Source organism: Salvia splendens, chromosome 14 (genome assembly GCF_004379255.2).
Source record: "Salvia splendens isolate huo1 chromosome 14, SspV2, whole genome shotgun sequence".
Lineage (NCBI taxonomy): Eukaryota > Viridiplantae > Streptophyta > Magnoliopsida > Lamiales > Lamiaceae > Salvia > Salvia splendens.
The window spans coordinates 1,303,954-1,324,612 of NC_056045.1; the positions used below are offsets into that span (position 1 = coordinate 1,303,954).

General features: G+C 40.3%; 3 protein-coding genes and 1 pseudogene across 3 annotated transcripts; 2 read left to right on the forward strand and 2 right to left on the reverse strand.

Annotated features, from left to right (window-relative positions):
- The first annotated feature begins 246 nt into the window (after positions 1-246).
- Positions 247-1,584, forward strand: LOC121765614 (annotated as a pseudogene).
- A 2,922-nt stretch (positions 1,585-4,506) lies between these two features.
- LOC121765008 lies at positions 4,507-5,252 on the reverse strand. The gene is made up of 2 exons (XM_042161041.1): positions 5,070-5,252; positions 4,507-5,001 (listed from the first exon to the last, which is right to left on the reverse strand). The coding sequence occupies exons 1-2, from the start codon at positions 5,220-5,222 to the stop codon at positions 4,582-4,584; spliced, it is 573 nt and encodes a 190-aa protein (XP_042016975.1). The 5' UTR covers positions 5,223-5,252; the 3' UTR covers positions 4,507-4,581.
- A 491-nt stretch (positions 5,253-5,743) lies between these two features.
- LOC121765615 (protein MAIN-LIKE 1-like) lies at positions 5,744-6,601 on the reverse strand. Its single transcript, XM_042161817.1, has 2 exons — positions 6,379-6,601; positions 5,744-6,294 (listed from the first exon to the last, which is right to left on the reverse strand). The coding sequence occupies exons 1-2, from the start codon at positions 6,599-6,601 to the stop codon at positions 5,744-5,746; spliced, it is 774 nt and encodes a 257-aa protein (XP_042017751.1).
- Positions 6,602-17,554: 10,953 nt separating this feature from the next.
- Positions 17,555-18,704, forward strand: LOC121765987 (protein PHOSPHATE-INDUCED 1-like). The gene has a single exon (XM_042162303.1). The coding sequence runs from the start codon at positions 17,614-17,616 to the stop codon at positions 18,550-18,552; it is 939 nt and encodes a 312-aa protein (XP_042018237.1). The 5' UTR covers positions 17,555-17,613; the 3' UTR covers positions 18,553-18,704.
- The last annotated feature ends 1,955 nt before the right edge of the window (positions 18,705-20,659 follow it).

The following is a 20,659-nucleotide window of genomic DNA, read 5'->3' on the forward strand; positions in this document are numbered from 1 at the left end:
TTAGTTGGGACGGAGGGAGTAATAAAAAATGAAAAATATTTCTATATATAGAAGCGTAGTAGTAGTATAATTTCAGTTTGATGACAAGTCCATTTTGATTAAGTATCACCAAATCTCATGTAACCAACTCAAAAATTTTGTAAAAATTGAAAAAAAATTGGACACAGATATTGATTTTTTTGTTTATTGATTGGCGTAGTGAGAGTGATCCGAGAAGGTCCTTGAATGGTGGGCTATAATTCAAATATGGTAACATCAGATTCTGAAATAATATCTCAACCAGAAATGGATCAGCCTAGAGATGAGACGAGCCTTCAGTCGTTGGCGTGTCAATCATCGATCTACTCTCTCATCAAAATCAAGCCCACCCGACTGCCACCGTCCCCTCTACCAACAGTAGCCTGCATTTTCCACTGCATGAAGCTAATGGTACTTGTGTTGGGAATGGAATAGCCAAGCAGTTGAGCTTGTCTAGACAAGGCTCACTCAGCATCCCGGAGCCTCTCTGTAGGAAGACCGTGGACGAGGTGTGGTCTGAGATTCACCGCAGTCGCCACCATGGCAACGGCCATATTCCCAATCCCAACACTGCTCATAAACAGCCTACTTTTGGAGAGATGACGCTCGAAGATTTCTTCATACGGGCCGGGGTTGTCAGAGAACAGAATCTGGCAGCTGCTGCGGCAGTGCCTCCTCCTCAGCAGCCGGCCTTCGGAATGTACCAGAACAACAACAGCCATCCTGCAATGAGGCCAAGCTTCGTTGCAAGACCGGTGATAGGTGTTGCAGGTTATCAGCCACTGCAGACGGGTGTGGGGGACGCAGCAGGGTACGGAGGAGGGGTGAAAAGCTACTCACAAGGCCCTCCTCCAGCAGTCGGCTACGAAGGGAGAGTGGGAAATGGAAGCGGAGGGGGATTGGGTATGGGGTCGCCAGTGAGCCCGTTGTCGGATGGAATGGGGGCGGGGCAAGTTGAGGGTGGAGTGGATGGGATGAGTGGAGGACGGAGGCGGCCCTTAGATAGGCATGTGGAGAAGGTGGTGGAGAGACGCCAACGAAGAATGATCAAGAATAGGGAGTCTCCTGCCAGATCTAGGGCCAGGAAGCAGGTAAATAAACAAAACATGATAAGAACACATTTTTTTGGGTTATATAAACTGCCCCTTATAGCAGTAGGTTTAATTGATGAAGCATGTGGTTGGTTGAGGCAGGCGTACACGGTCAAGCTCGAAGCAGAGCTGAACCAACTCAAAGAAGAGAATTTATATCTGAAGCAGGCTCTGGTAAGACAATATATATAGGAATAGTGCAAATTGTATACTAGTATTATGCTATTCAATGAATGTTTGTGATCACACAATTCTGTTATCTGCAACAAGAGGAGTTGGAGAGGAAAAGAAAATTAGAACAGGTAATATATGTATTCATTGTTTTTTGTTGTTGATACTCTGGTAAATATGAATTCAGCTTGATTTGTAATGAATGTTACTACTGCAGTACTACGAGGAACAGGAGGTGCAAAAATTATTCAAAGGTAGTGAGAAACTAAGAGCAATGAGAAGGAGTTTGAGTTGTCCTTACTGAATGTGACGTGACGACAGTGAATCCGTGACCAACGCTTAAGGATGGCAATAAAAGAAGATAATGGCGGCTATAGATCTCATGTATTGCGTTTCTTAGCGCTTGTGAGAGAAGAGAATGTCTTACGCTTATACCTCTTTCCATTTGCATCTTGTATGTTTTTTCCAAATATCACTACGTTGAGAAAAAAATATGTAATCTTACATCTAAATTATCTAATTCTATAAATCAAATCGCCTTTTCACTTTTTCATTATCTATGCGCATGTTTGGTAGGATAGATATGAAATTCTATGATTTGTAAAGGTACATTTTCTATGCTTGCAACGCTGCGTACCATGCGAAGTCCATATATTTTTCCTTTGTGGTTTGTAGATATGATAGTTTCTAGGGAAGACTGATCAAAGGATGTATGTTATTTCAAATCAACAAGCCATATTCTATGTGAGGAATAAACTCTCACTGTATAGTTATGGAGTAGTGCTCAATTTCTAAAATATTCTGCAACACACCTCTTCTTACTTGTACTCTGTTACTAGTACTTAGCTTATGTAGTAGACAAAATATGAATTTTCTGAAACTTCACATATGTATTGAATATTTTCTACCAGCAAAACAATTTATCATCAAATCACAGTCTTGTACTTGGTACCTCTCAAATATCGAGTAGACCATTTAGACTAGTTTTAAATGTTGTTTGTCTGAATATAGTATGAATTGATTCACTACTTTGACCACATGAGCAATATCTTGTTGCGTATATTTCATGAAATACATAATTCTACCAATTGCCGTGATATAAGTGACTTTCTTCATTTAGGCATGTTCATTCTTATCAGTACTATTCAGTTACTCATTTCTAAAAAGCCTAAAGTGACTTCCCAATGAGACATTTACCGGTTTCGAATAATCCATGTTTAACGAGTTCTACACTCTACATATATAGTGTTGTTCAAAGACACATCGAAAATGACCGAGACCGAACGACAAAAATACTATCAATGTGTTGAATCCCTTGGACACATAATAGGGTTTATGTGATTTGTATTTTTTGGCTATTATTTGGATTTTAAATTTTAATATTTTTAAAATTTTAAAATATCATAATTAGTTAAATAAAAAAATGAAATCGGAAACTACTAAAAATGAGAACTAAAAAAATAAACGTTGAGACCATGAATAGTTAATATTTGTCTTAATTTGTGCTCTATAAGTTGTGAAATATTGTGTAAGTCTGTCTGGATTTGAGCTAAGGATTATGATTGCCTTAATACTACACAATAAATCTATGTTTATTCAACAATATCTATTTTTCTTTGATAAAATATTTATATTATTTATATTTACTGAAATAAAGTGAGGAAAGACTAAAGAGTATGATGCGCGAATGGGGAATTAGTCTAAGAAATGAAAATCAGTAAGCAACCAATTAACTAAAACTTGGGGTGATAAGGTTTACTCCTTCCAAAATAAAGCCAAAGATAAATGCTTTTCCTTTTTCTTTTTCTTTTTCTTTTTCTTTCTCCAAATTAATGAAAATGGTGGGTTGACATTTTGCCTTGAATAGATTGTTTGTCGATATTTTTCCTAGAGAAAATCGGATCCGTGGGGGAGTCTACGACTAGAATAACGAAAATGTATCCACTTTGTTAATTGTTCCAGAAATGGGAAAACCGCCAACCGCGATGGCGTTTCATTAAGTGAAAACGCCAAACACGTTGGCGTTTTACGTTTAATTTGTGAATTTATAAAAATACGGTGCTTATGTAAACTCGCCAACTAGGTTGGCGTGTTTTAGTTATAAACGCCGTCTATGCTGGCGTCTTTTGCTTGAGTAAAACGCCTTCCACGTGGGATTGTTTATGTCAAAAGTGGCAGATGTGGAGACTTCCATGTTCACATGCAGCGGCAGTTGCGCGGTTTAGAAACGACAACATGATGTCGCTTGTTAATCCCGTATACCACACAAGTATTTGGGTACACCAATATTCTGGGGTGTTCAATCCACTTAGACACTCAGATTATTGGGACGTGTCTGAATGGACTTTACAGTGTTCACGAACTCAGTTAATGCCTCGAAGTCGCGGTCGATACCGTACAACAAGGATTCCAAATCAGATGGATGTACGTGAAGCTGACCAGCCACGAGCCCGACGCTGTTGTAAACAATGCCGTCAACTTGGTCACGACAGGCGCAACTGCCCGACTTCCTGATTGTTTAGACTTATATATTGATTACTATTTGGACTTATGTATTGATTACTATTTGGACTTGTGGTATTTTGTATGAACTTATGTAGTATTCAATATGTTACATAATGTACTGTATTTTGATGGTGGCTGTTATGTGATGAATTTGCAGGGTATGTTATGTGTTATCTGTTATGAATTTGAGGCTGTACTGAAATGCCAATTGTACTGGCGTCTTTCATTAAAAACGCCAATAAAGGTGGCGGCTTCTCCTAAAGACGCCAATGGTGGTGGCGTTTTACATAAAAATGCCAATGTGGTGGGCGAGTCAATACAAAAGTGGTGTTTTTCATCGGCTTAAATTTGAAGGAAAGAGCCAAGTATAAAACGCCTACCATGTTGGCGTTTTTGAGGAAACACGCCTACCCTGATGGCGTTTTAAGCTAAAGACGCCGAAGAGGTTGGCGTTTTTAGGCAGATTGTCCCACATCCATTTTCTAACCGTTTCTACCCGATCCTACGTATGATTATTACAAATTTACAATGCTCAACTCAACAAACGAACAAAAATATAAGCTTAACAACGTTAGACTCAATTGCTAAACAAAAAACTTGTTGAAATGTTACAATGTTTAACTCAATAAACAACTAGGAGTATAAACATAACAATGTTCAATTCAATAAACAAACAAATATAGTTGTTGAAACGTTCAATTGTCTTGCCTTTTCCGCATAAACAGGCCACAGATTCCCTTCCCGATTCTGGAGATAGGGAGTCTAGACGGGGGAGTATCTTGCACAACGACATTCTCTAAATCAACCCCAAAAAGTCATCTCGCATAGAAGACCGAGGTGGAGATTGGTGGACATCACTGAGACTGATATCTTCACCTGTACCACCAGTGTGGCTGACAGAATGACGACCTCGAACTGCAGATCTTGGTGGAGGTGGAGGCATAAAATCATCATCGGAATCATCTACCAACTGAGTATCCATCCTTGAAGATGACGACTCTCCACCAGCTTTCTTCTTTCCACGCCGATTCCTTTTTTGCCTCACGGGCATGTCAATGTCCAGCTCTGAGCGCTGGGAAGGACGGTAGTCCATCGTCTCAGCTTCCCCAGATATCTGCAGGCCATCTTCAACCATCCTCAAAATGGTGAACAAATCCGGCCGTCCTGTCATGTCTTGCTCACTAAGAAAGTGGCGTATTTTGTGAAGCGTCTCCACCTACAATTTTCAAAGTTAATTACATTTTATCATATGAATTTAAATAATGAATAGTTGTTTCAATTTACCGCGTAGTTATGAGAGGATGCCGTTTCATGGAAGCCCTCCTGAGCATGCACGCCGGGTTTTGTTAGGTACACCACGGTTATCCGGCGAAACCAATCCATATACTCATCAACTGAAATAGGCTCCATTGAGTACTCAACATCAGTCCACACCATGTTGTGCCTATTATCCCAATCATGTATATGATTGGCGTGCCACTCAACCCAATTCCGGTCAGATTTGCCACGTCGATCCTGTTTCGCAAAATCAGTTCCGTGGAACCGGTTGACAAGCGGGATATACGGTTGGACAATCCCAAATTGTCGCAACACTCGCTGTGGCAAGTGTGGCTCAACCAGATTCCAGCAAATAAGTGTTGTGATCGACGTCCATATAGGACGACCGGCAACACAAACATCCGGCAGGTTTCGCATGACATACGGCCTCCAAATAAACTACATACGAAAAAAATTCAGTCAAAACAAGTTCAATCAAAACAGCAAACAAACAACAATTTAGGTTACGTAAATTACTTGGTTGGTGTGCATTCTGGAGAACTGATCTCTGAAAGTTTCAATGCAATGCCCGGGTGCTTTTACATAAGAGGCCGGACCAGTCCATCTACAAAATTAAATTATGAGCGAATAACACGGAAATTAATAAAAATTATTCGTAAAAAAAGTAATTAGTGAACAACTTACGCGATTGCACATGGTACGTCGTCTATAGGCACGGGATTTAGCATCTTCGGTCTAATAATTGGGATTCTCTCCCAAGCCCACAGCTGTAACAAAGTAAGAGCTCCCCCGACATCGGTCCTCTTAGCAAGTGCAGCTTCGCATAGATTGTGGTACAAGCAGGCAAGAGTCGCACCACCCCAACTATAGCTAGCACATCGTTCTACATCCATGAAAAATTGAAGGTAGAAGAATGAAATTTTATTACCGGAGGCGTTCGGGATCAACAGACCACCAAGTAACAACAGACAATAAACACGAGCACGTTGAACGTATATGTACTGGCCGTGGTCATCACTCAACTCAATCCTCAGTTGATTTGATAAACTTGTCTGCTTCCAGGTCATTTCTTTCAGATCAACTGCATCTGGAATAAAGCCAAGAAAATCCAGAGAAACTGTCTTCCAATAGTTGACATCCTTAGTGGGGATATAACCCGTCAGAGCATCACCGTCAACTTTGAGGCCCCATAAGACCTCCACGTCTTCTAATGTCACTGTCGCTTCACCGACTGGAAAGTGAAACGTGTGAGTCTCTGGCCTCCACCGTTCAATCAATGCGGTGATAAGATGGTGGTCAATGTCTTTCGGTTGACCACACCTCAATATCCCGCCGAACCCCATCTCATCTATTACCGCCAAAACACGAGGATGTATGGGAACATCCCATATGATTCCTTCGTATCTTCTGCAGCGTACGTCTTCTGATGGTACTCCTGCCCATATATTGTTAGAGACGTGTTGTCTCTGAAAATATAATACGGAGGGGTCCTCAGGACCACATAAGAGTCTTCGGCGAGCACTTGAAGATGATGCCATAGTTCACCTACACAACATTCACAATTCAAATGAAACAATTTCAATACTTGGATACTACTTAAGTCAATATCACAAAATGGAACACCAATATCAAATAATGCACAATACAAAAATGCACAAATTCACCTACACAACATTACACAAATTCCCCTCCACAACATTACACAAAATTATAACTCAATTCACCTACACATAATTAACAATTCAAACTAAACAACATACATCAAGCTAAACAATTTCAATAATTTGTCATTATTGAACCCAATATCAAAAAATGTAGCATCTAAACCAAATTATGCAACACCACTTTAAAACCCATATAAACCAAATCAAATTGCCCAAATTTTAAGCTAGAACAACACTAGGATTTAGGTGCTAAAATTGCCCAAATTTTAATCAACCATAAACCCTAAATAAACACCAACATCTCAACTATTAATCCACAATAATGCTATTCAAACAAGCTAATACGCTAAGTAATAATTCAACACAATATTTCAACTCAACTCACAACCCATTACAAACCCTAACTAACTATCCAACAATTACTCTAATAGTGTAAAAGATAAGCATACTAACCGAAAAGTATACGAAAATGGGGAAGAATATCACCGATTAATGGACGGAGAGCGAAATCACGGAGAAGAGGGCGAAATCGCGACGAAGAGGCGCTGCTTTGGATAAAATCGCGAGGTGTGTGGTGTGTGAGTTTCGCAATTTGGGGGAGATAGCTGATATATTGTTCTGTCAAAACCCGCCAACCAGGTTGGCGTTTTTACATAGAAAAAGCGTTTCAATTTGAAACACGCCTATATCATAGGCGTTTCTGCTTTCGTAAACAAATAAGATAACAGTAGAGTTCATAAAAGATCCACTTCCCATTAGAAATACTTGAATTCCAAGGCTGTGCAGATTTGCACTGGGTTTCTTTTCATTGTTTTCTTTCTTCACTTTTGGGAGGAGGAAATTGGGCAGTTGAGATATAAGCTTGAGTAGCTGCCAACCCGACATTTAGTATGCATTTTTTTTTGTTTTGGTTGCCCTCATTATAATATTGTCAGAGTGGTATACTTGTTAATTTTATCAAATGAGTTGATAAAGGGGTAAAAATATGCTCCATTTGTTTTCGAAGTTTTTCTGAATCCTTTCAAATATTCTTGTCCCACAATTAGCCAGAGCAGATGAACTGTGCAAGATGAATCTTTGTCAGATTAAAATTATAAATAATTATCTCTCACATTGTGACTTCTGCCATGTGACAGACCAGTTGTATTTTGGAGTGTTAGCTTGATATATATCTTGGTGCAATTCAGGAAAAAACAGGGCCAGAGATGCTGCACTAAATGCCATTCAATCTCCTTTACTAGATATTGGTATAGAGAGAGCAACCGGAATTGTGTGGAATATAACTGGTGGCAATGATCTAACATTGTTTGAGGTGGGCTGTAGATCTCTCTTCATGCATTTCAAGTATAAGTTCTTGCATGTATCCAGTTTTTAATATAGCCACACACATATGAGATAGAGATCAAATGAGTCCCCTTCTTATTTTGAGTCCACGAGTCTCCTTTTTATTACTGCACCGGACCTATAAAATTACTTAATCCGCTGTATAATTTCTTGAACTAAGAAATGAAATTTACATGGATTCAATTCTGGAGTTTGTGAGTTTTTTGTATCTTGAGTTTGGTAAATATACAGTGGATTCAGTAGTTTTATACATACAGTGCAGTAATAAGAAAGAGACTCGGGGACTCACGATAAGAAGGAGACTCATAATAAGGCCCGTGCATACTTTATGTTAAGGCCCGGGCAACAGAATTATGCTATGATGCTGTTAGCAAACCTTCAATGAATTTATACTTTTTGATCAAGTTTTTTGCTGTTTATACCATAGGTGCTTCATAATTAGATTTGGTGGTATATATTTCTAGTTTTAGTGTACTTCATCTTACACAATTCATTTTCTCCTTTTTGTGGACTTAGAGCACCCACAACCGTGCTTTTACCAACGAGCACGGTTGTGGGCCCGGCCCCACTTTTTCTGCCTGCTCTTAGGCAAGAGCACAACACCCACAGCTGTGCTCTTCCGCAAGGACGAGCACAAGAGTCCCACCATTCTATTATTCAATTTAAATAAAAACATTTTCATAATATTAAAATTCATTAAAAAACCAAAATAATATTACAAATTACAAATAAAATAAAAAAGACATAATTAAAATCCTAAAAAATAAAAATTACATAATTAAAATCCTAAAAATTAAAAATTACATAATTAAAATCCTAAAAATTAAAAATTACATAATTAAAATACTAAAAATATCTCCGTGGAAGACTATTCATCCGGCGGCACTACCCTCAATTGTTTTTGGAGGCCCAATATCATGGCCTCGTGTGATCGAAGTTGCGCGGGGTCATAGTTGACCTATCGGCCATATTGAGTTGGGCCAAAATCCCCCACAACGAGTTGATGGAGGTGGCGCATAGGGCACGGGAACGGGAGCGGGTTCTGGAGCATCGCCGGATGGAGTTGCGGCACGACGGCAGTTGGCCGCCGCCTTCTTCCTTCCTTGCGGTCGGCGTTGGGAACCGTTCGGGCCAGCGTCGGGGCTACCCAAGTTAGCTCCGGCGAGTTGGCAAACCACGTCTTCGGAGCCGTCTTCGGATAGGGATACCGACCTTGACCGTTTGGAGGAGCCGCTAGAGGAGGATGTTACGCCTCCCTATACTTCGGATGCGACCGCGTCTCCTGCCAAATGTTGAGGTACTTGAACGGCTTGTACTTCATGGATTGGTAGGTATTCATCGCGGCATTGATGACGTCGACCTCGCTCCGGCCGCTCCCCGCCGACCGCTCTTCCTGGAGGTAATACCCCTTGAACTTTTGGATTTCTTCGTTGGCTCGGTAGATGGCGTTGCGCACCATACTCTCGTTGGGCTCAATTGTTCCCGCCGGCCGGTTTTCATTGTACCGGCGACAAATGCGCCACCAATAGTGATCGCCGGATTGGTTCGTGGCAACCTCCGGATCTTCGGAGATTGACAAGAACGCCTTGAACAATTGATCCATCTCCGCCGGAGTGTGCGGACACCGTGAGTAGGAGGAGCCGGAGTTTGGGAGGGGGCTGTTGACCTCGCTCTAGCCTCAGGTGTCCACCCGTATAGCCCTTCGGGGGCATCTTGGTCGTCGATCGGGTAAGGCCGGTAGCCACTCGGAACTCCCAAACTTTGGGTTTGAGGAGGGGCCGAAAATTCCATTTCCGGACTAGGAAATGGTTGTGAACCGAACCAATCGGGGGTTCCAACCGTGGGAGCCCGGGGGGTGGAAGAAAGATTGAGAATGGAGATGAGAGAATGTAGATGAGAATGGAAATAAGAGAATGTAGATGAGAATTGTGTAGTGTGGTGTGAATTTTTGGGTGTGAAAGTGGGGGTATTTATAGATGAAAATGTGTTTTTTGGGGGGAAAATGAAAAAAAATGAAAGTGGGTAGAAAACGGATATAATTTTTTTGGGAAGTGGGAAAATATTTTTTTTATTTTTAATCGGTTTTTCTAATTAAAAACCGATTTTTTAAAAAATATATATATTCAAATGCAACGGCTATGTCGTTGCCCAATCAGCGCCGACCACGTCACCTGCTCGCTGGCACGGACGTGCTCGATGCATCGAGTAGCGCCGTGCAGCGGCGGACAGCGTCTCCGTGCCGCTGGCACGGACGGACGTCGTCCTGCTCATTGTTGCAGATGCTCTAATAATGATTGTGATAGATTGATTTTGAAGTAGTCCAAAACAATTAAGTTTTCTAATCAAGGAAAATCTTGCTAGGGAGAGACTAGAGTATATATTTAGTAAAGTAAGACAACGTTATGAATAATTAATATTCATTGTCGATGAAATATTCCGAAAATGAACGATTAACTATAACATTTTGAATCCTAAATAATCGCCACATGCCAATTTGTAATTTGTTTTTTTTGCATGAAGTTCCTATGCACCCATGGTAGTGTGATATGGGCCTTTCTTCGCCAGGCCCACACATCTTAGACGCACAAAGCCCACACATGGAAACACTATGTTTAGCCTTGTTATTTTGTTTATTTCATTATTTATAAACTCCTTTTTGGTATCCTTGAAGATTCTTTCTCAGTCCATATTAAGAGAGTCTTATGTAATTAAGTACGAATACTCTTTGTTTCTTTAGGATGTCATGAGAAACAAACCCCTAATTATTTCTCCAACACTATCTTTCAAAATCATTGTTCTCCTCCTTCGCTTCTTCACGTTGAATTGTTTCGCAGATGCTCTTCGGGTTAACCTCTAGTTAATCTCAGTTGGAATCTCGAACTCATACCGAATTCTTCAGTTGGAATCTCGAACTCATATCGAATTCTTCAGTACACTAACTTTTGTCCATTATGACTGACGAATGGAGCATTACTTATGAAACTGTAATTTGCACCAATTGATAGAAATAAGATTCACTTAACTCATATTATTTCTTAAAATTGTTTTGGAAAAAGTGAGAGTCCTATCTAGAGAGTATTACTAAAAGTACTTTTTTATTTACAACTATTGAATGAACACGAGATTGAACACATGACCAAATCATGCCTTCATAGTATACAGATATGCGACATGATCTGGCTTTATAGAAATCATAGAATTCATGATACTACATAAAATATTTCTAAATCCATCTGCCAAAAATATTTTCTATTTATTTATGTTTAATAAAGTGGAATTATTTTTTACTAATAATATTTCAATCACTATTTTTTTAACATTAATCTCAAACTCATACAAAGAGATATTGGAGATTAAGACTAAGTTCGGTTGGGCCGTTTCCTTTTTACATCAAGGCTAAATTTTCTTAATAGTACAATATATATAAATCATAGAGTAACTCAACTTTTATGTCATAATAAATTGTAGAAATAGGAAAATTAGTATCTTTCTCTTGTTGGAAATCTTTACACCATCTAACTAGTATAAACATCAAATCTATGAACTTAGTTGAACAAACAAAGTGCATGTTCACGAAGGTTCAATTTTATATAGAATGTCCAAGAAAGTAAGTATCCTAATCAAGGCAAAACTGGCTAGCGTAGTGTAATATGTTACTACATCACAACGCTGTAAATGAAAAAAGGGAAATACCACAATGTGATAAATATTCAATGTCGAAGAACGGAAGAAGTATTCCGAAAATGAACGATTAACTTTATTATTTTGAAACCCAAATTTTATCCATTTATTTAAATTACTTTCAATTATAGAAAAAATTAATTAAAGCTATATTATTTAATCATATCGCTTTGTACCTCACAATTTCATTTTGTTTTATAATTTTATTTTAATGGGATTTCTAAAAATATTTAACAGATTCTTCAGTTGACGCTGTTAACAAATTAATCTAATTGTAGAATCTAGCATCCTGTTAAAATAATTTTAAAAACATTGTAGTGACAATAAACAGCATCTGTCAGAACGTTCTCTTGAAATAATTAAATTAATTTAAAATACAGCTGATGTACTTATATTCACTTTATGTGGACGCATCTATGTATTTAATTATCAAATGATATTATTATTAACTATTATACAAATTAATTCAGGCTTTAATCAAATCGAGATGTTACATCGATTCCAAAGTATTAGCAGACAGACTTAATCCATAATAAGCTCCACTAACATAAATCTAAATTCAATTAATCTAATAAAGCTCAAATATTAATTTTAGAGCTTCATAATGTTGGTTAAGTTTAATAATACGTGTGATCCCTGTAGTTACTCGACTATTCTTAATAAAAAAATGCTAGTGTATATTCTAATCTATGTTAGTAATTTTCAAAATAATCTATTATTTCATTCTATCTATTAAAATTGAAGAGGGAAAATTAAATCGGGATTTTATTCTCAAATAAATTTATCCTCCAAACTACGACATTTCCATGCTTTAAATATTTTTAGGTACTGAAATAAAGTACGGATTTATTTAGACTCATATCAAGACTCTGAAATTTTTTATTCTGCATAGTAAAAAAAATTGAGTTTGAAAGCTAATGAAAGAGTGAATTTGAAGTAAATTAGTATGGATTTAGAGTGAATTTGAAGTGAATTAGTAGTATGGATTTATCCACACCTATTCGATCGTGTATCTAATTTTTTTATTATTCTAATTTATATTCATATCCATATTACTTATTATTATTATTATTATTATTATTATTATTATGTTATTTTCGAGTGAGTATTTTAAATAATTTATAATTTAGCTGATTGAATTGATAGGTTTATTTAGCTAAAATTATCCGTACATGATGATATATTTGTACCCTTTCAATTTACCTTTGTCACTTTAAATAGCACGATATGAAGTAGTAGCAAAAATTCGATATTATATCTTTAAAGATTTCAAAGGTGCAAAAGCAAAATATTTAGAAAAGATAGAAAATAGAAAATGAATGGTAAAATCAGCTACAATTTAGAGAAAATTTCATTTTTAGTTGTAATTTTTATTTCTAATGTAGAGTGCCGAACTCAAGTAGCAATATAATGAATAGTAATATAGATTGTCCCCATTGTATGGGTACATCCGTGCGTGAATAATAAATGTAGAGAGATGTAATTCTAGGAAGTGTAGCTAAATTATGGTATGTCCCTAAACCCTAAAAATTATTTGAATTTTTTTTAAAATTTATATTTATTCGCTATTAGTATCTCACAATAAAAATTTTCGCTGAAATTTTCATCCAATACAACATCTACAAACATACTTGAAAGTTAACACTACCTCCACATGCGAGTTAAAATATGTTAACTATCATAAAGAAAACAACATTATTTGATTAAAAATGTTCAACAATAGATAACACTTATGTGACACCTTTTTTATATCATAAAATAAAACAATTTTCACTTTAAAAAATTGAATTTGACAAATTATGAAGCATTCCCTACCCATGTACCTCTAGAATAGTTTAGCTGGAATTTCTAAATTTTTAATTGTGGAATGTTAACAAAATTTATGACATGCACAATTTAAATCCATATATAAAAAATCAGTTCGAATTTGGACGTAAATTTGTTGACCATATTTTGGGAAAAGAATATTGGCTATGGACCAGATTTGCTGGCCGGTGGGGGACCAATCTTTTTTTTTTCAAATATATTAACTAGTGTCAGATAAATGATCATCAATTATTGTTTTTCCTTTTACTAATTTTTAAAAAAAGGCTCCAAGCCAATTCCTTTTAGAATTTTAGTTATTTTTATTTAATTATTTACAACTCAATTTTGATTATAAATCAGTTTTCTAGATTTTAAAATAAACTTATTATAGAACTGTCACACAAGCACAATGTGCGCCATCTTATTGATCGAAAGAGAAACGTGTCGCGCATGTGCACACATTTGCCTTGTCGCCTTCCCATAACCCCGTCTCGCGTCGTTGCACTCCGACAGCACGGGCCAGCGAGCGCGCGCCTCGACTATTTTCCAAAAAATACCTATCCTTTAAACAAAAAAATGTGGCAAAAACAATAAAAGCCAAAAAAGGAGGTGGTGTGACAGTTGTAATAGTAAAGCTTGATCAAGCTGGGAAAGAAGAGAGTGAATACGAGTCACGAGGCACTTTATTAGATGAGCGCTTTTATATAATAAGGTCTAAATTTCATGACCAAATTCAATAAATACATAGGGTACCCTTTGTTGACTCACTCTCACGGCCAACTCGAATTCCTCCACCCTGGCACTTACCCAAACTACCCCTGCTTTCACTTCGTATTTTTGAATATCTACCTATTCTTTTTGCTTTTCTTTCTTTCAAATTTTAACTTTAATTTGAGTTGTTTTTGTGATGATAACAGTGTTTGGTAGAGATAAGAGCATCCGCAATGGAGGCGTCAAAACCGGCACGCTGATTTTTCGCCGACGCCGGTTCTGACGCCGAACCATTGCGACCGGCGTCGGCGAAATCGGCGTCAATTTCGGCGTGCTCATGCCGATTCGTGAGCTGACGCCGGTTCTAACGCCGATCCGCACGGCGCCATTGTAGGCCCCGGATCGGCGTCAGACCGGCGTCATATTTTAATTTTTTTTTATTTTTCGAAAACACTATATATACGCGCTTTGAACTTCATTTTCATTCGCACCACTTGTTTTAACGAGTACTCTCTCTATCTTTCTTTCTGTATAACGAGAAATGGAGAACAACTACGAAGGTACTCCAGTGACTCCCGGGGGAGGGTCTCAGACTCTCCCGACTCCCGGGTAGGGTCTCAGACTCCCTCGACTCCCGTGGGAGGTGGTTGGCCTCCGATGACCGGGTACTACAACATGTACCCGTGGCAGCAGATGATGCCACCGATGGCCGCCGGGGGAAGTGTGCCGGCGTGGGCACCCGGGATGCAGCCCCCTATGCAGATGATTCCGGGGTCGGCACCTGGGATGCAGCCACCGGCGCAGCAGATGATGCCATCGCCGCAGGGGACGCCCGGGGGGACAACGCCTATCGGCCGACTTTTGATTTTTCCACCGGTTCTTCGCACACATCGCCCCAACGGATGCACAGTACACGGAGGAATTCTCCTTAGCGGACTTGGGTTTTGATATTAACGAGGTTCCAGAAACTCTCATTCAAAGCCAGGGAGTCGGGTGGGGTCGGAGCGCCCCTAAGAAGGAGGGCAAGGCCAAGAAGGTCGGCGAGTCGTCGCAGTCGGAGGAGGATATCCGGGTCCGGAGGAAGTGGACGGACGCGGAGAACGTTGCCCTGACCAAGGCGTGGGTGAGTGTCTGCGACGATCCTCTCGTTTCGAATAACCAGAGGATCGTCAACTTGTTGGCCAAGATAGCCGCAGCCTACAGGGCATTTTGCCCAGAAGGGAGACCGCGCACCGGGGAGGAGTGCCGGAAGTGCTGGGACCGAATCAGGTCTAGCGTCTCTCGATTTTCGGGTTTGTACGCCAACGCCCTCCGCATGCAGACCAGTGGCCAAACAGAGGAAGACTGCAGGAGGATTGCGGAGAGAGCCTACCCCGATCCGCAGAAGAAGTACTATGAGTTCACCTACTGGAACTGCTACGTTGTGCTCAACGAGTCGGAGAAATTCCGGGCAGGTGTCGACGCTGGCTGGCCGAAGAAGCAGAAACTGAACTATACCGGTGATTATAGCGGCAGCAGCGGTGGTTCGACAGACCTCCCCGAGACGGCCCAGGAGGTCCCGACCCCTCGTTCGTTCGGTCGCCGACCTCGCCCGCTTGGCCAAAGGCGGGCGCAACAGGTTGCGAGGGGGGCACCCCGAGTTCCCAGGGGGTCCATTCGGCATCCCCCCTCGGCAGGTCTACTGAGGAGCTCAAATTCTTCACGCGCCAACAAACGCGCGCTCAAATGGTGAAGACCTTAGCCGACTTCCAATCGGCGGTGGACCCCGAGGTGAAGGATTATCTTCGTGTATTGCTCCAGAGTCAGCGTGAAGAATTGGAGGCGATGAGGAGGGATACCGGCTGGAATAGCGGCGGCGTAGGTGGCGACGGAGGCGACGACGACGAAGATGGGCTGGGCGACGACGGAGACGAGGACGGCGGCGATGAGTGATTTTTTTTACTTTTTTAATTGTACTTTTTAATTTTTGTACTTTTTTAAATTATTGTACTTTTTTTTAAAATTTATGTACTTTTTAAATTTTAATAGTATTATTCGAATTTCCCGTATTTGTCTCGTAAATTAAATTCCGTATGTTGCTACGATTGTAAATTAAATTATATAATTATTATTAGTGATGTGGATAGGTAGTGGGAAGGCTATGTGAGAGCTATTGGATGTCCAGTTGCATGTCCAGATGATGTGGCAGGAGGATTTTGGTGCTGGATGATGTGGCAGTGGGAAGGCTATGTGAGGGCTATGGAAGGTCCTAGACCATTGGAGATGCTCTAAGGCAAGTCAAGATTAATAGTATGTGATGGGAATAGTAAATTTCTAAGGGATATTGGTCTCTAAAATCATGAATTTTGCCTAAAATTTGATATTTCTAAGGGTTGAATGAGAAAGGAACATAATATCAGATGTGATGTGAATTAGAGATGAGTGGGCGAAGGGGAAGAAAGATCGTTGAATCGAATGGATTGGTAGCCATTGCCGCAGGCGTCGTTTCTCTCTTGTGTAGTGTCGTCGTTGGTGCGTCGTGATGAGAAAATCATTCTCTCGTAAACTTTTATAGAATTGTTACCTTATATACTTGAATCTCTGTAAAAATGTTTATAAGCCAAATTTTTTATATAGAAGGTCTAACAATAACGTAATTTGTGGATAAAATACCTAAAAATTAAAATAAATTACATAATTCCAATTAAAATCATGTTTAAAAGGAGTAGGCCAATAGTACTATTTATAATAAAGTATTCTCTCAGTCCCAACTATGATGAGTCGTATTTTATTTTTGGGACGTCTCAACAAAGTTGAATAATTTCCTTATTTTTGACAAAAAGCAAAACATTTAGTCATTTCTGAACTTATTTCACCACCTACTTTACTCTATCTCATTTCTCCTAGTATTTTTTTCCTTTCAAACATTCTACTTTATTTTCATTTAATTCATTCAACACTATTTCCTAATCTTTGTGCTTAAAAGTTTCAACTCAACTTAGTTGGGATTGAAGGAGTACAATTATTTCACAAAAATAAAATAATTAAAAACAACTTTTTGAAATGAAACAGTGTTAAAGGAGATGGGCAATTATGTAAATTCAATTGGCCAACGCATCGAGAAGCGTTACGCTAGCTGTAATAGTGTAGATGGATGAAAGCTGTAAAATGTTTAATTTTGTTATTTTTATCCAGATCATCAAAATGTAACGCCTACCCACTTCCACCCCACTTCCACTTCACCCACTAATTAAACCGCGTTTCCCCTCTGTATAAATACTCATCCACACCTCCCCAATTCCTCATCCAAACATCTCCTCTCTCTCTCTCTCTCTCCCTCTCAAAATATCACACTTCACTCTCCAATGGCTTCCACCATTCTCAAGCTCCTAGCAATTTTCTCTCTGTTAAATCTCACCTTCGCTTCACGAGCAACCCCCAATTCTCTAGTCGAAGACACACAAACTCAGCTGCTGAAATATCACAAAGGCGCTCTCCTCCATGGCAAAATCTCCGTCAACCTAATTTGGTACGGCAAATTCACCTCTTCTCAACGCGCAATCGTCGCCGATTTCATCACTTCTCTCTCCCCTACCTCTCCCTCGCAATCGCAGCCATCCGTAGCCGCGTGGTGGCAAACAACAGAAAAGTACTACCACCTTGCCTCCTCCAAAAAGCAATCCCTCTCTCTCCACCTCAACAAGCAGATCCTCGACGATTCCTACTCGATCGGAAAATCTCTCACCGAAAACCACCTCATAGATCTGGCGTCCAAGGGCGAGAAAACCAACGCGATCAACATTGTGCTAACGGCATCTGACGTCGCCGTCGACGGTTTCTGCCAGAACCGCTGCGGCAGCCACGGATCCAAATCGAGCGCCGTGAAGGGGAAAAATCAGAAATTCGCCTACATTTGGGTGGGGAACTCGGAGACTCAGTGCGCCGGCTACTGCGCGTGGCCGTTCCACCAGCCGATCTACGGTCCGCAGAGCCCGCCGTTGATTGCTCCGAACAACGACGTTGGAATCGACGGAATGGTGATCAATTTGTCCGCGCTTTTGGCCGGAACCGCGACGAATCCTTTCGGAAACGGATTTTATCAAGGCACGGCGGATGCGCCATTGGAAGCAGCGACGGCTTGCCCCGGGGTCTATGCGAAGGGAGCTTATCCTGGCTACGCCGGAGATTTGCTGGTGGAGAAGACTAGTGGTGCTAGCTATAATGCGCATGGTGCCAACGGCAGGAAATACGTGCTTCCCGCTATATATGATCCTTCTACATCCAAGTGCTCGACTTTGGTTTAATTTTAGGGAATTTTAATTTTTGATATACATGAACAATGTACTAATAGAAAATTCATTTATTCTTTCTTATATTTATTTTGTTGTAATAGTACTAAGCAAATTTATTGCGGGTTGCTTTATATAGAAAATGAAAATTGGTCTACTTACTATAATTGTCTCATTGTTTTTTATTTTGCCTAATTAGTTTACGATTTGGTCATAGACTTTATCTTTTGAATTTTTGCATTCCGAACATTTCAACTCGGATCACAATCGGTCCTCTGCTAACTTTAAAGGTCAATGTTTTTAATCCCAATTTTAACCTAATTAAATTGTTAATTGTAATTATTAACTCTCTAATTATACCCTTAATTATTTTAATAGGTTATCATTTAAAATACAAATTTTAAACGAAACTAAAAAAATTCAACACCTAACTTTAAGAGCATCTCCAATGGCGCCGGTCCGCTTGCCGAACCATTGGAACCGGCACTGCTGCTGTACTTGCCGGAGGAGTTGAGCTCCGTCCGCTTTGGCCAGCCAGCTTCAACACCTGCACGAAACTTGGCGGAATCCTGCAGCACAAGATAGATATCCCAATATTTGAAGACGCCGAACTTCTTCTTCTTGTCGATGAATTGGTGCATGTACAAACTCTTCACGTCCTCCACGGACATGCCGCTGGTTGTCGTACGGACGTTGTTTTCGTAGATGCCGGTAAATCGGGTGAGCTGTCTCCTCAGCCACACCAACTGTTTCCGGCATTGCTCTCCACAGTGAGGCTTCCCACCTGGCGGGCTGAATTTGATGTAGTTCTAGCTAATGCGCCTCCACATCCTGTCGATAGTCTAGTTAGCCCCGATGTAGGGATCCTCGACTATACTCGTTCATGCCTTTACCGGCGCGACACACTCTGCCTCGCTCCAGACGGTCCTCTTTCCCTCGCCGGCCTACTCCTCATCCTCTCCTTCATCCCCCGCCCCACCCTCGTCGATGAGGACACGCGAGGACTGACTAGTGCCCCTGCCCTTACCCTTACCCTTGCCCCGTCCCTCTGCCGCCGGTGGTATCTCAGTGGGAGACTCCCTGACCTGAGATAACCCCAACTCCTCCAAAGATAAAGTTTCATTGCCGATGAACTGAGTCTCTAGTTGAGTACTGTCACTAGACAATAAATCCATGTAGAGGCGATACATGTTGTCCCCATGTGATTGGGAGACCCCCACTCTGCTACCCCCATGCACCATCCCGGGCATCACCATACCCGACATCATCCCCGGCATTTGGGGCTCCATTCCTCCACTCATGACCCCCTACATTTGGGGCACCATCCTACCCGCCCAATGGTACATATTATAGTACCCGCCCATTATCGCCGAAATTTGAGGCATCATCCTGGCATCCCTGCAGTTCCGCCGGCGTTTCCCCCACCTCCAACGGGAACGTCTGCGTTTGTGACTCGCTTGTGGCAGGAGAATCACTGTCGTGCTCCATTTATCTTCAAAAGAAATGAAAGTAGAGAGATAGAAACTCGTCAATACAAGTGTTGCGAATGAAACGAAGTGCAACGCACCGTATATATAGAGTTAAAAAAAATCAGAAAAGTGAGAAGTCCACCTGGACGTCCATCGTCACGCTGCAATAGCAGACGTCCGCTGAAACCGACGGACGATCTCTCGTCCATCAGGGACGTCCGCGTCCGCCTCATTTGATGCAATAGCGGACGTCCGCTATTGCGGATGCTCTCATATAGGGCGCCTCGTGCCGGTCGTTCGGCCGCTATTGCAGATGCTCTCATATAGGGCGCCTAGGAGATCAATTCTCATATATTGTAGATATGACATGGTACTGACTTTTTATAAGAGTGAAAATAAAGAAATGAAATCTTTTATCGTTATGGCACAATTATTATTATTATTATAATATAACAGCAATAATAACGCGTTGATACAATTAGCATTAGATAGGGAAATTACTGTACCAAATTCTCATTATATGCTATAGTTACAAATTATGAAAGCGTGTTACGTTCACACAATTTAAATAATAATGAAATAATTATATTGCACTCTTATAAGTTGCGAATTTAATAAATTCCCCCAAAATGCTAGTGTGACAGTATTTGACA

What these genes read in the sequence shown, in the direction of transcription:
- LOC121765008 (XM_042161041.1), bottom strand. Translation starts at nt 5,222, where the DNA reads ATGGTGTGGACTGATGTTGAGTACTCAATGGAGCCTATTTCAGTTGAT. An exon ending in CATCCTCTCATAACTACGCG is followed by an intron (nt 5,002 to 5,069) that starts GTAAATTGAAAC and finishes TGAAAATTGTAG; the next exon opens with GTGGAGACGCTTCACAAAAT.
- LOC121765615 (XM_042161817.1), bottom strand. Translation starts at nt 6,601, where the DNA reads ATGGCATCATCTTCAAGTGCTCGCCGAAGACTCTTATGTGGTCCTGAG. An exon ending in CGGCGGGATATTGAGGTGTG is followed by an intron (nt 6,295 to 6,378) that starts GTCAACCGAAAG and finishes TTCACTTTCCAG; the next exon opens with TCGGTGAAGCGACAGTGACA.
- LOC121765987 (XM_042162303.1), top strand. Translation starts at nt 17,614, where the DNA reads ATGGCTTCCACCATTCTCAAGCTCCTAGCAATTTTCTCTCTGTTAAAT.